Genomic DNA, 12333 nt, shown 5'->3' with positions numbered 1-12333 from the left:
TGAGTGTGCCATATCCTTTTACACTTATTCACTGCTCAGATGCATACAGGAGAGGAGGTGTGGGATTACCACACGATCATGTTCTTGTGCACAGTGCAACCCCAAGAAAATGCATATTTTCAAAGTGCCATTTCCCTCCAACATATTTCAGTGGATTACAGCTTCTGAGAGTGACAATCTGACAAGAAATGCAGGTTGTTTTAATGAATACATCATTTCAATTGTATTTTTGTTTGTTCCCTGGTCTAAATAAAATACAAAAACATAGCTGTTTGGAGTGGATTTCATAAAATAGTGATTCTTTGGTTCTTAGCCTGGTCCTAGAGGCCCCCACAATAGCTACAATGAATACTCATGAGATGTGTTTCTATACACTGGGTCTAAAAAAAAACAAACAAAAAAATAAAACCCAATCAGGCTGATTTGCATACTTTACTTATCCTTAAACCCAGATCTATTAGGGTTGGTTCGAAAAATGCTGAAGTGCTGCTTTTCAAGAACACTTTCTGCATAGAAACATCTTTTTTTTTTTTTTGGGGGGGGGGGGGGGGGGGGGGGAGAGGGAAGCCAAAACTGAATACCAGCCTTGGAAAAGGAAAGCCTGGATTTAGCTATAGTACCGTTAGAGAACACATATAGCACAGGCAGCGGCAGTACAAGCTTCTCCACACTACCCTGCCACAGATCTGGTCAGGCACAGGCAACAGCCTTTTTCCTATGCCATTGTGTCTCAACTTTGCTTTTTAGGGACTGTGTCTAAAGGTGACAGGCTAATTCATTTTTTCAGTCTTCTGCGCTTTCCTAGAAGTACAGGATGTTTTATTTGTGATCCACAGTGGACAACATTTTTTTTGAAAGATGCAGAATATAAAAATGCATAAATAGATTGGAAGAAGTCTGTTATGGGCGATCAGGAAATTCATGACATCAGTAAAGAGTATTTCTTCTTCTAATCCATATAGTGAACATGAGAAAACTATTCAGCTAATCTTGCACTCCTGTCTTTTGAATGCACAAATAAATCCGGTTAACGCTTGTATATGTTACTAGCGCACAGGAAGCCGCTGTTAGAACAACAGCGGGAGTTTACTGCTCTCCTGCGATACAGAGGACTTTCAACACAGCAGAACCGCCACTCTAACAGGATTCCTGAGAAGGAAGTTTGACTCATTCCTGAAATAAAAACATATTTTGCAAGCCTCAAACATGTTCCTTCCTTTGAAAGCTGCAATTCCTATTGAACCAATTCCAACAGGATATTCAACAGCGGTGGCAGGGAAAACGTTTGGTCGATGCACGAGTGCCAGGACACGTAGAAACGCACTGCTTTATCAGTAACCTGAGCAAACAGCTTTAGACACTATCTAAAATAGTACAGTTCACAGACCTAACTAGTCCCCATGCTCCTTTCATGCAAGGATTTAATACCTCCTAATCCCAACCGATCCTCCTCCAGCGTTGAAATTAAGCGGCGCACGGGAAACCTCCTCCAATGCTGTCCTCTCCCCCCCCTGCACACTGCTCCCTGTTCCTGTAATCTAGCACAGGGCGGACAGCCAGTTGCTATCTCCCATTGACGCATAAAGATGCCCCCCCCCTGAAATCTGCTGCAGCAGCTGGGCTAGGACTGCACTAAAGTGGGGACCACTTTCTTCTGCCTTCATTCACTGGATAAGAAAAGAGGGTGAGGGGAAGGCTAATCACATGTCTATTTTATGTCCTCATAGAATGTTCTGGAATAGCTGAGGATGGCGGGGGGGGGGAAGGGGAATTAAATTCTTAAACTGATTCCCCATGGGTTCCGCAGGTGCATTTCAAAGGCACCTGTCTACAGCAGTCTGCCTGAGAATAAAAAAAAAGATAACGCATTCATTCAATTCAGCCTCAGACACTGATTGCTGCTGCCCCCCTCTGGCAGCACGCGTCAGTGTTGCCATAGCCACAGTTTACACACTACACAATGAGTCAGCGAGGCCATCCCAGTGCGTCCCGCCGCTGCGAGCACTGACGCACGGGCTCTGCACAAGACGACAGGCGCGGTCAACCTGGCGTTTAGTTTCATGTTGTTTCCACATCCCAGAAAACCCTTGGACTTTTTTTTTTCTCCTTAGAAGAGTTATACTCTGTATTTCAAAGGAAACCTGACTAAAGTAATTGTTCAGAAATGTCACTAAAGGAGTTTTTTGTGATTTGGATCCAGAAGCTCCTTTGACTTTCCAGCTCAAAAATAACCTGCCTTAACTGGGCTAAGGCACTATGAACCTCCCTTCACAAACACCCCGTGTTATTTCGCTTCTACCCAGCCCAGCCATCATAGCAAGAGTCCTCTGGCTGAAAGCTGCAGACTGTGCTTCCCTCCGGGGCCTGATATAAACGTTCTCTAGAAGCAGTCAGCCAGCATATTATGGAGTAGCATACCAGCTTACTTTACCCTCAAATGTTAACTGTACATATTGCACCCTGTAAACCCCAGAAGAAAGTTCTCTTTGGCACAATACAAGTATTGAAAAGAGCACTAGTGGGTAAATTTGAGGGACTGAGACCATACACTATGTTACCTTTAATTTTTTCTGGAACATGTTCTGGTGTTCCCTACTGTTGAGCACATCATTTTTGCAAATCAGCAACTCCCCCCCCCCCAGCATTCTCTTCCCTGCCTCTCACCACCTTTCCCAGTATTTGCTCCCTGCATCTAATCCTCAGCATCAGCCCCCCAAGCTCCTTTCTCCTACCTCCCCCACCTCAAGCATCTGCCCCTCCCTGGCTATACCTGCTCAGCAATGGAACCCAAGCCACTTCTCTCTGTCTACGGATCTTATGATTCTAGCATACAGGAGGTGCCAGCCTGCAAGTTTTGAACATGTTCACGGGGCTGGCACAGATGGGGGAGGAGTGGCAGCATACATGCCCTGCTGTCTCTCCCACTCCCCCATTGGGGCTGGATCGGCAGGGTCTCATGTGCAGTGTGTACAGCTGCTTGAGAATCGCTGTGGGGCCATGCATACACACACCTTCCAGAGAAAGTGACACATTCCTGTCATGGTATGTGCAAAACAAATCCATCTAAAGACACCCTGAGAGAGACAGGATTTGGTTTCTTGCATTCTACATAAAAAGAGGTTGAATTAGCACAAGTTTGAAACTTGTGGTTCGTAGTGCCAATTGTCAAGATTTCAACCCGAGATAGTGTCTATCTAAGCATCCCAAATGGGATATATCCAAGAGTTTTAAGTTCTGGAAGCTCTGCTGGCTGGGCTTTTCAATGCTTCTTTAGAGTTGGGAGTAGTTCTGGAGGACCTGATACAGGTGGATATGGTTTCTTGTCACAAAAGTGAAAGAAAGGAGGAGGTTGGAAGCCACAGGCCAGTTAGTTGGACTTCTGTGGTGAGTAAATTAATGAAATCTCTGCCAAAATAAAGAACAGTGCAGTTTCTGGAATTCAATGGATTACAAGATCTGAGGCATTATTTTACCAGAGATAAGTCATGTTGGACAAATCTAATTTCTTTGACTGGGTGACCAGAAAATTGAATCAGGCAGATGTAGTGTACTTGGATTTCAGGAAGGCCTTTGACACAGTTTCGCATAGGTGACATATATAAACTGAGCATCCTTGGTATGAGCCCTAAATTGACTGGGTTAGAAACTGGTTGTGTAGGTAGTGGGAAATGGAGTTCACTCCGAGGAGGGGAGCGTTACTAGTGGTGTGCCACAGGGATCGGTCCTTGGACCAGTTCTTTTCAACAACTTCTTAAGTAGTATTGTAGAAAGACTGTAGGGAAAGGCTTGTCTTTTCATGGATGATGACAAAATCTGCAACAGAGTAGACATCCAGGAGGGTGTGAAAAACATGAGGAGGATCCAGCAAAGCTTGAGGAATGGTCTAGAGTTTGATAACTAAGATTTAATGCTAAAATATGCAGGGCCTTCTATGAATGAAACAAGAGTGGGATCTGGAGGTGATCGTATCCGATGATCACCTCCACGTGGCCAAACAGGTGGACAAGATGTTTGGCTGCATAGGGAGAAAAATGGTCAGCAGAAAAAAAAGGAGGTGAGGTTGCCCTTTTATAAGTCCTTGGTGAGGCCTCATTTGGAATACTGTATATAAAACCAGATGGAGTCAGTCCACAGGGTGGCTATTAAAATGGTCAGTGGTCTTCATTTTAAAGCATATGGGGATAGACAAATATCTCAACATGTGTGCCCTAGAGCAAACGTGGTTATGAGATATATTAAAAAAATTATATATATATATATATATACGATAGAGAGATTTAAATATCTCAGATTATCAATGCACAAGAGGCGGGTCAGGAAAGGAGACTCTAGAACGAGGGGTCATGGAACGAAGGTGAAAGGGGGTAGACTGAGGAGTAATCTAAGGAATTATTTCTTTACAGAAATACTTGTGGATGCAAGGAACTGCCACATAGTGGATGTGGAGAAGACAAGAACAGAATCAAAATTCAAGAAAGGATGGAACAAGCACAGGGGATCTCTGAAGGAGTGTTAGGGATTGTAGAGCAGAGTAGTTGGTGTGGATGAGCAGACTACATAGTCTTTTTCTGCAATCTTGTTTCTTTATATCTTTTATATGCATTGATTTTCATCTTTTTAAAACTATCTAAAGTGGAGGGCATAACTGACATTTATGTACCCCCATTCTTAGATCAGTCTTGGCTGGGTATTCATGCTATAAATTCTTAAGTAGTTTCCTTGGGAAATTTAAATATCAGTAGGGGAACAGGTTCATCGGTGGATGTCGAGCCAAACCTGTATCCCATATGGTATTTAAAATTTCCCAAGGAAAGTCCCTAAGAGTTTGCAGCCTGAATGCCCAGGCCTTTTCTGATCCAAGCATGAGGTAAGTAAATGTGAAATATACTTTCCACTTTAGATGATTTTTTTTAAGATGACTGAATTCTAAATGTATGTGAAAGATGTGTGAATCCTTGATGATTAGTGCTTTTGTACACAAGTTTCAAACTTGAGCTAATTCAGCCCCTTTTTGTGCCTGACACTATATGTCCAATACATGCACACTTTTGTTTGTGCTATTCTACAGATAACAGAGGGGCCGATGCAATAACGTGCATGCAAAAACGCGCTTCCAAACTGGGCACCCGTTTTTTACAACAAGAGCACATCCACTTCTCCCTGGCACCCCGATGCAATAATCAAATGAAGTGCAGCGCTAAAAAGGATGCACTAGGGATAAATTGTGCGTCCCTAGCACATCCTTGGCATTGGGGGCCCAGGGGACGTGACTGTTGTGCGGGTTACGAAAATGGACGCTCAATACGAGCATCTGTTTTTTCCTGCAGCAGCTAATTTACTGGCACAATAACACTGTCTGGAGCGTGTATATTGTGTGCCCAGACATTTTTTTTTCATCAGGCCTTTTTATTTTTTCATGATGCTGTTTTCTGTGGTTCCTCCTACTTAGTATCGCGATGATACTAAGCAGGAGAAACCACAGAAAAGCAGTAGTATTTTTTTTTTTTGGTTGAATCCTTGTCGTGCGGCAAGACTTTATGCCTGCTTCGGGGCAGGAGTAAAATTTGACATGTTAAAAAGTCCACGTCGGGTACACAGGGATTTTTTGCATCGTGGGGTAACAGCTAATAGCCTCCTCTACAGAATTGCTACGGAATTTGTGCTATGCCACAGAATTTCTCGATCTCCTTTTTCACATTCTCATATTAAACATCGCTCTGAGTACGTGTAAAATGCTGTGGAATATAGGGATGGCTAGAAGCCTGCAGCTGTCTTGTATGTGCGTACCTGTGTGGGTATAAAACACTGTACTAGGATACAGAGATGTACATTTTACAGCCCCTGTTAATTGTTTACAGCCCCTGTTAATTGTAACTGCATCTCTTCATCACGTTTAGTTATGTTCTTGGTTTGTTCTTCACACCCCTGTTTCATGTAAACCGGAATGATGTGAACGCTTTCATGAATGCCGGTATAGAAAAACCTTAAATAAATAAATAAATAAATAAATAAATTTTTATTTATTTAAAAAATGTATAACCCACACACATTTGGTAGTGTTCATTGCTGGGTACAGCTCAACACACGTAATAAAAAACATATGTAATAGGAAAAATTAACCCACTGACTAATACATTTAAGATTTTACCTGCAAAATATAATGCTGCCTGAGGACGTCACAGAAAATCCTGAAAACTAGTCATTGGTTATTGATTGCATTCCTCAAGGTCCAGTTTGAATGCTTACTTGAACAAACATTTTTATGCACTTAAAGGACTTTGTAGAAGCCATAGTCCAAATTTGCTCAGGCAGAATGCAGAGCTCCAAATGATCTCTTAGTTGCTGCCATCAGAATATGGGCTGGGCATTGTCTCTTGGTATCACCTCTTTATGCTGATCTATGAATTTACAGCAATTGGAATACCTACAGTTCCTGCATGTAATCTACTTTGAAGGGCCTGAAAAGCAGAATATAAAGCGATCAAATAAATAGACAGAGCATTCCAATATAAAGGGCCTGCAACAGAGAAAGTTGAAGCATGAGTTTTATGGAGGTGGGGATTACTCCTAGTAAGCCTTGATGGGCAGATCTCAAAGAACATGACAAATCGTAGATATGTAGTACTGAGTTAATCCATGGCAGGGAAACATTATTTAAGAGTTTATGAATAAATGTGGCAAGTTTAGATTTAATCCTTCACCAGATAGGATGCCAGTGGAGTGAAAAAAATCACAGGTGTTAATACGATCATGCATCCTGTGAGCCCGGAGCTAGGTGTGTATGAAATGTTGTGGGATACGGAGATGTACAGGAAGCTGCAGCTATCCCTGCCTGCGCTTGTGTATGCCTAAGGTTCTGTAGGTACACAGGGATGTAAAGCAGCATGCAGCTATCCATGTCCAGTATGTGCATGCACCTGTCTGTGTATAAAACAAGGCTGGACTCCTACAGCCAGTCAAGGTTTCAAGATAGCCACAATGAATATGCATGAGATAAATCTGTATTTACTGAGTCTCCTGTTGATATCCTGAAAACCTGACTGACTGGGGGGTCTCCAGGACAGGTTTGGAAAGCTCTGTGGGGATACAGGGATGTACAGATGCCAACAGCTGTCTGTGCATGTGTGTGCGCCTGTTCATATAAAATGCTGTGGGATATAAGAGATCTATAAGAGCCTGCAGTTGCCTTTCTCTGCAGTATAGACCTACAGATAGTTTTGCATTACTCATTTTCCTTTATTGAGCTCTGGCTGCAAGAAACTCATTTCAAAGCACATTTCTGTGCTGGCTTTTCTCTCTGCCACGTGCTCCCTGGTTTGCCATTCCCAGAGGCCGCAGCACACTACTCCCCACAACTCCTACATCACCTTTCAAGACTACATTACTAGGTATCATAAAAACTAACACTGTGACAGCAGCATGGATCATCTTTCTTGAGATCTCCTCCCAAATTCTGCATCACCTTTGTAGCCAGGCAATGCAGGAACAATTGGCTGTTGTTGTAGCAACCAAAATGTACCCAGTGACTCATAGAGGGAACTCCAAAGCAAATTTGCTTTGTGTAAGAGTAACTCACACTAGATGACACACACTCTGTTACAATCTGTTCTTCCATTTGGATGGGATACAAAGGCCCTGGACCCCTCCTCTCTCGGTTTAAGTTCAAATCCCATTTGTTGCACTTGCTGCAGCTAGGAGTTATAATATCCATCATGAAAACAGTGCTAATTCAGTAACTGATAATGATTTCTGCATTGGTCCTTTTTTAAATATGGACAAGTAGGTGTCCAAGTCAAAACTCTACACTCATGGTCTATGAGTGGTATAGGACCATTAGTGGACCAGTACAAAACAGGGGGACATCTTTCCACAATCCCTGCAGGCGGCTTAGTTGTGGTCGGGACCAAGACATAAATAGCAATAATAATGTCCATCGGTCACCAACATTATTTTGCCACATTGGCAATACTTTAAACCAGGGCTCTTCGGCATTAGTAAAATGCCCCTTCTTTTTTTCTTTTTTTTTGAGGAGACTGAAGAGAGCGTCTCTATGCATTTGTGATCAATCACGGAAAACGAAAAACTGAGGAGACGGCTTGAGGAGTACAAAAGCTCTTCGAGCTATGAGAGTAAAGCTCCGACTCGTGACCACACGGGTGACATCACCCATACAGCATGGCTAAATAAGCCTGTTTATCGATGGAAAACTATATTTATGCATCACAGAATAGTACAATCATTAAACAAAACATAGCAATGAGGGAAATAATAAAATGGTCCTGTTCAAAAGTTTACATACCCTAGAATATTTGGACTGATAATGTACTCTCAAGTTGAGATGGCAATGAAGGATAGGTATCCACACCTGTGCCTTGTTTGACTGTAATTAGTCTCTGTGTATAAATAGTGAATGAGTTTCTTAGCTCTTGAGAAACTCTTGTGCATTTCATCCAGGGCTGCACTGACTTCGGTGGGTACTGAACAATGGGGAAAGCAAAAGAACTGTCAAAGGATCTGAGAGCAAAAGTAGTTCAACTTTATAAATCAGGAAAAGGATATAAAAAGATATCCAAAGATTTGAAAATGCCAATCAGTACTGTTCAAACTTTGATCAAGAAGTGGAAAATTATGGGTTCTATTAATACCAAGGCAGACCAAGAAAGATTTCAGACAACGGCCAGGAAAATCTGTCAGGATGCATGGGTGTTCCAGCATGCACAATAAGGAGATAACTTGAACAAAAATGGTTTGCATGGTAGAGTTGCTAGAAAAAAGCCATTGCTTACCCAACACCACAAAACAGCCTGCTTACAATACGCCAAGCAGCACCAAGAGAAGCCTCAAAACTTCTGGAAAAAAATAATTTGGAGTGATGAGACCAAAATTGAACTTTCCAGTCACAACTACAAATGCTATGAAGAGAAGCACACCATCCCTACCATGAAGCATGGAGGTGAATTTCTGCTGTTTTGGGGGGTGTGAGCTACAGTGGCATGGGGAATTTAGTCAAAATCGATTGCAGGATGAATGCAGCATCTTATCAGAAAATATTGGAGAAGAATTTGCATTTATCGGCCAGGAATCTGTGCATGGGGCGCACTTGGACTTTCCAATGTGACGATGATCTGAAACATAAGGCCAAGTTGGTGGCTGAAGCAGAAGAAAGTGAAGGTTCTGGAGTGGTTATCACTGACTCCTGACCTCAACATCACTGAGCCACTTTGGGGAGAAAAACATGCAGTTCATGCTTTTTGCCAAGAGAAATGGGCAGCTTTACCACATGAGAAAATAAAGGGCCTCATTCACAACTATCACAAAAGACTGCAAGTCGTCATTGATGCAAAAAGGGGCAATACACGATATTAAGATCTAAGGGTATGCAAACTTTTGAACAGGACCATTTTATTATTTCCTTTATTGCTATGGTTTGCTTAATGATTGCGCTATTCCATGGTGCATAATAGTTTAATCTGAAACACATTAAAAATAACAGATGTGTTTTGTCTGATCACTCATGTTTTCTTAAAATGCTACACATCTTACAAATTCTGCCAGGGGTATGTAAACTTATGAGCACAACTGTATATACAGTATTATATATATTCATGTAGACTGAATATAAAACTGAATGGAGGAAACAAAAATAGAAGGATATGGCTGTGACCCATAGAGTCTTTGGTCATGAGTCAGAGAGGCAGTTCTTAAGCACAATTATGCAGCTTACATTTCAAAGGGAATAGAGCAAAAACCATTGGAGGATACCCACACAAAGGGAGGATTAAAAAATGCGCCATAAATCAATATCAGCATTGCATGAAGTGCCACTAGCTTCCTGCTAGTTTACCTGCTGTAAATCATGGCAAAGCAACCTGGAACTGGGCCAGACAAGGGGCTCAGTGCTGCCATGTGGAAGGTACCTGGTTCAATCCCTGAGTTGGGTCTTCTGCATCCTGGGTCTGTTGGGCTTGGGATGCTGTAGAGGCAGTATTCATAGCCCCTGGAGGGGGGCGGGGGGAGGAGTTCATCGTTAAGGGTTACTGCAGGTCACCAGATTTAAAGCCCATGATACAGGCTTCTGGGAGGACATGATGAATGGCTTCTGATCTCAGGACTGTTGTAATCAGAGTAGTAGCCAGGCAATGTGGCACCTATGGCCAAATGAAAAACTGCACCCTCACCCATTACTTAACACATGACACCATGGCCCACGGCCAGTGTAAGAGTACTAAGCATCCTAAGAAAACCTTATAGCTTTGCACCCTCCACCTCATCACAACCTCCTCATATACAATTAAAAATTATGAATTTATAATGAACAGATTTTACATGATCAAGGACATTCAAAGCATAGTTTCATGAGGTAAAAATATCTCTTACAATATGTATATTATATTTACATGTACTACTGTGGTGCCAACCAGATACACAGGCACACACATATACATGCTCTCTCTTTTATGCTCCCACACACATACAGGCTCTCTCCCATTCACATACACACATGTTCTCTCTCTCACTCTCCCACACACATACAGACATGCTCTCTCATTGTTCCACTTACATACACGCAAGCTCTCTTCCTCCCACACACATACACACATCCTCTCTCTCTCACTCTCCCACACAAATACAGACATGCTCTCTCATTGTCCCACTTACATACACACAAGCTCTCTTCCTACCACACACATACACACATGCTCTCTCTCACACTCATGCTCTCATTCTCTCCCACACATACACATGCTCTCTCCCTCTTTCTTCACATACACATGCTCTGTCTCCCACACACATATACATATGCTCTCTCTCTTCCCCACACACATGCTATCTCACTCTCATATACACACATGCTCTCTTTCTCACTCCCCCCTTGAAGCAGCAGGCAGCAGCAGTCTCCTTGTTCAGCCCCCGCAGACAAGAGAACAATTTTCTGCCATGGGGGCCGACCCAGCTCTAGCCTTGGACTCCTTCCAGCAGGGCAGAGCGGGGTACAGCAAGCTCTTCCTCTGAAGCAGCGCAGTCCCGCCAAAGTTGACAGTCCATTTTGGTGGGGCTGCGCTGCTTTTTCTCTTACTGAGGCCCTGCTGGCCGCACTGGGTAGATAGAAATGAAGGCTTATAGTGCTAGGATCCCAGCACTATAAGCACAGATTTCAATTGAGCTTGTCGACAAAGGAGAAAGGAGGGAATACTGGGCCAAGGACAAAAAAAAAAAAAGATACCTTTTATTTATTTTAGTTTATAATGAAGATGAATGCCTTCAGCACTGTGTTAGAAAACCTCATGCAACTGATCAAGGTGCCAGTGAGGACGTGCTGATACAGAGAATGAGATGCTGCTCAATAACAAAATCAGGAGAGAAAAAAAGCAAAAGACTGTATCAATTGTTTACTCACAATCTGGGAGCGACATCCTCTCCCACAAATACCAGCAACATTAAGCCCATCAATCACAATATCGTAGGGTGGACGGCTACCCACAAACTTCTGAAATTGTCGTAGCTCCTAGGGAAAAAAAAGAAAAAAACATTATTTAGCAGAAAAGCAGCACTCCCATTACTGTACTCACTACCTGTGCAATGTCTTGGGCACATAAATACCAGCCAGGAAAGACATTTCCTAGCCACATCCATAGAGCAAGCAGACGTTTTTACACTGTCTTTCTTTAACCATCCTCTCCTGCCCCCTTCCACCTATTCTGGGGAAATTCCTTTAAAGAAGCAATAGCACCAAGGGGTATCCTGAGCCTGGCGCTTAGTTCCCAGGTTGGCAGAGCTGGCCTGGTGGGCATGACTCAAGAACAGCATTTTCAAGGCCGAGGGCATACTTGGCAGTAATGGGCTCCACAGTGGGTGGTGAGTCATTCATGGAGAGGACATGGAGGTTAAAACTCTAAGTGGCTTTGTGACACTGTTAAAATTATAAATGGAGGCCACGTGATGTGGTGAGCCTGATCAGACGTGCTGGTAAGGGCTCCAGACACCAACTCCCATTCAGCGATTAAATCTGGAGGCATCCGAACTAAAACAGCGTAATTGGGGCAACTGTAGCAGAGGACGCATGCCCATCAACACCTATGTGCATAAATCCCCGGTCAATATGCCTTTAAAAGGTGGAAAATCTGAAAAACTGAAGCCGAAAGGAACCTCAGAGAAAATGGCCACCGATCTCGAGAAGCTGGGGAACTCCTCTTTGAAATATGTGAAAGTAACCAGTGCAGTGATAGATTTTAATCTAATATCCAGAGCATCTATCTCTGATCAGATTTTGGAACTGAAAGAGTCGCTGGCTGAAATCACACCGTGTTTGGATATAACAGAAGAGAGAATTTC

The 12333-nt window shown here is 42.9% G+C and overlaps 1 protein-coding gene across 2 annotated transcripts in view; it reads right to left on the bottom strand.

Annotated features, from left to right (window-relative positions):
* The window catches only part of PRORP (protein only RNase P catalytic subunit), a 126720-nt gene that overhangs the window by 46665 nt on the left and 67722 nt on the right, over nt 1–12333 (bottom strand). For both annotated transcript variants that reach the window (XM_029598955.1, XM_029598956.1), the window contains exon 4: nt 11399–11506. In XM_029598955.1, the coding sequence (XP_029454815.1) occupies nt 11399–11506 (108 nt within the window). The remainder of the gene's footprint in view (nt 1–11398; nt 11507–12333) is intronic.

The sequence above is a fragment of the Rhinatrema bivittatum genome, chromosome 4 (genome assembly GCF_901001135.1).
Source record: "Rhinatrema bivittatum chromosome 4, aRhiBiv1.1, whole genome shotgun sequence".
NCBI classification, from domain to species: domain Eukaryota; kingdom Metazoa; phylum Chordata; class Amphibia; order Gymnophiona; family Rhinatrematidae; genus Rhinatrema; species Rhinatrema bivittatum.
This window is presented reverse-complemented; position numbering and strand designations above follow the sequence as displayed.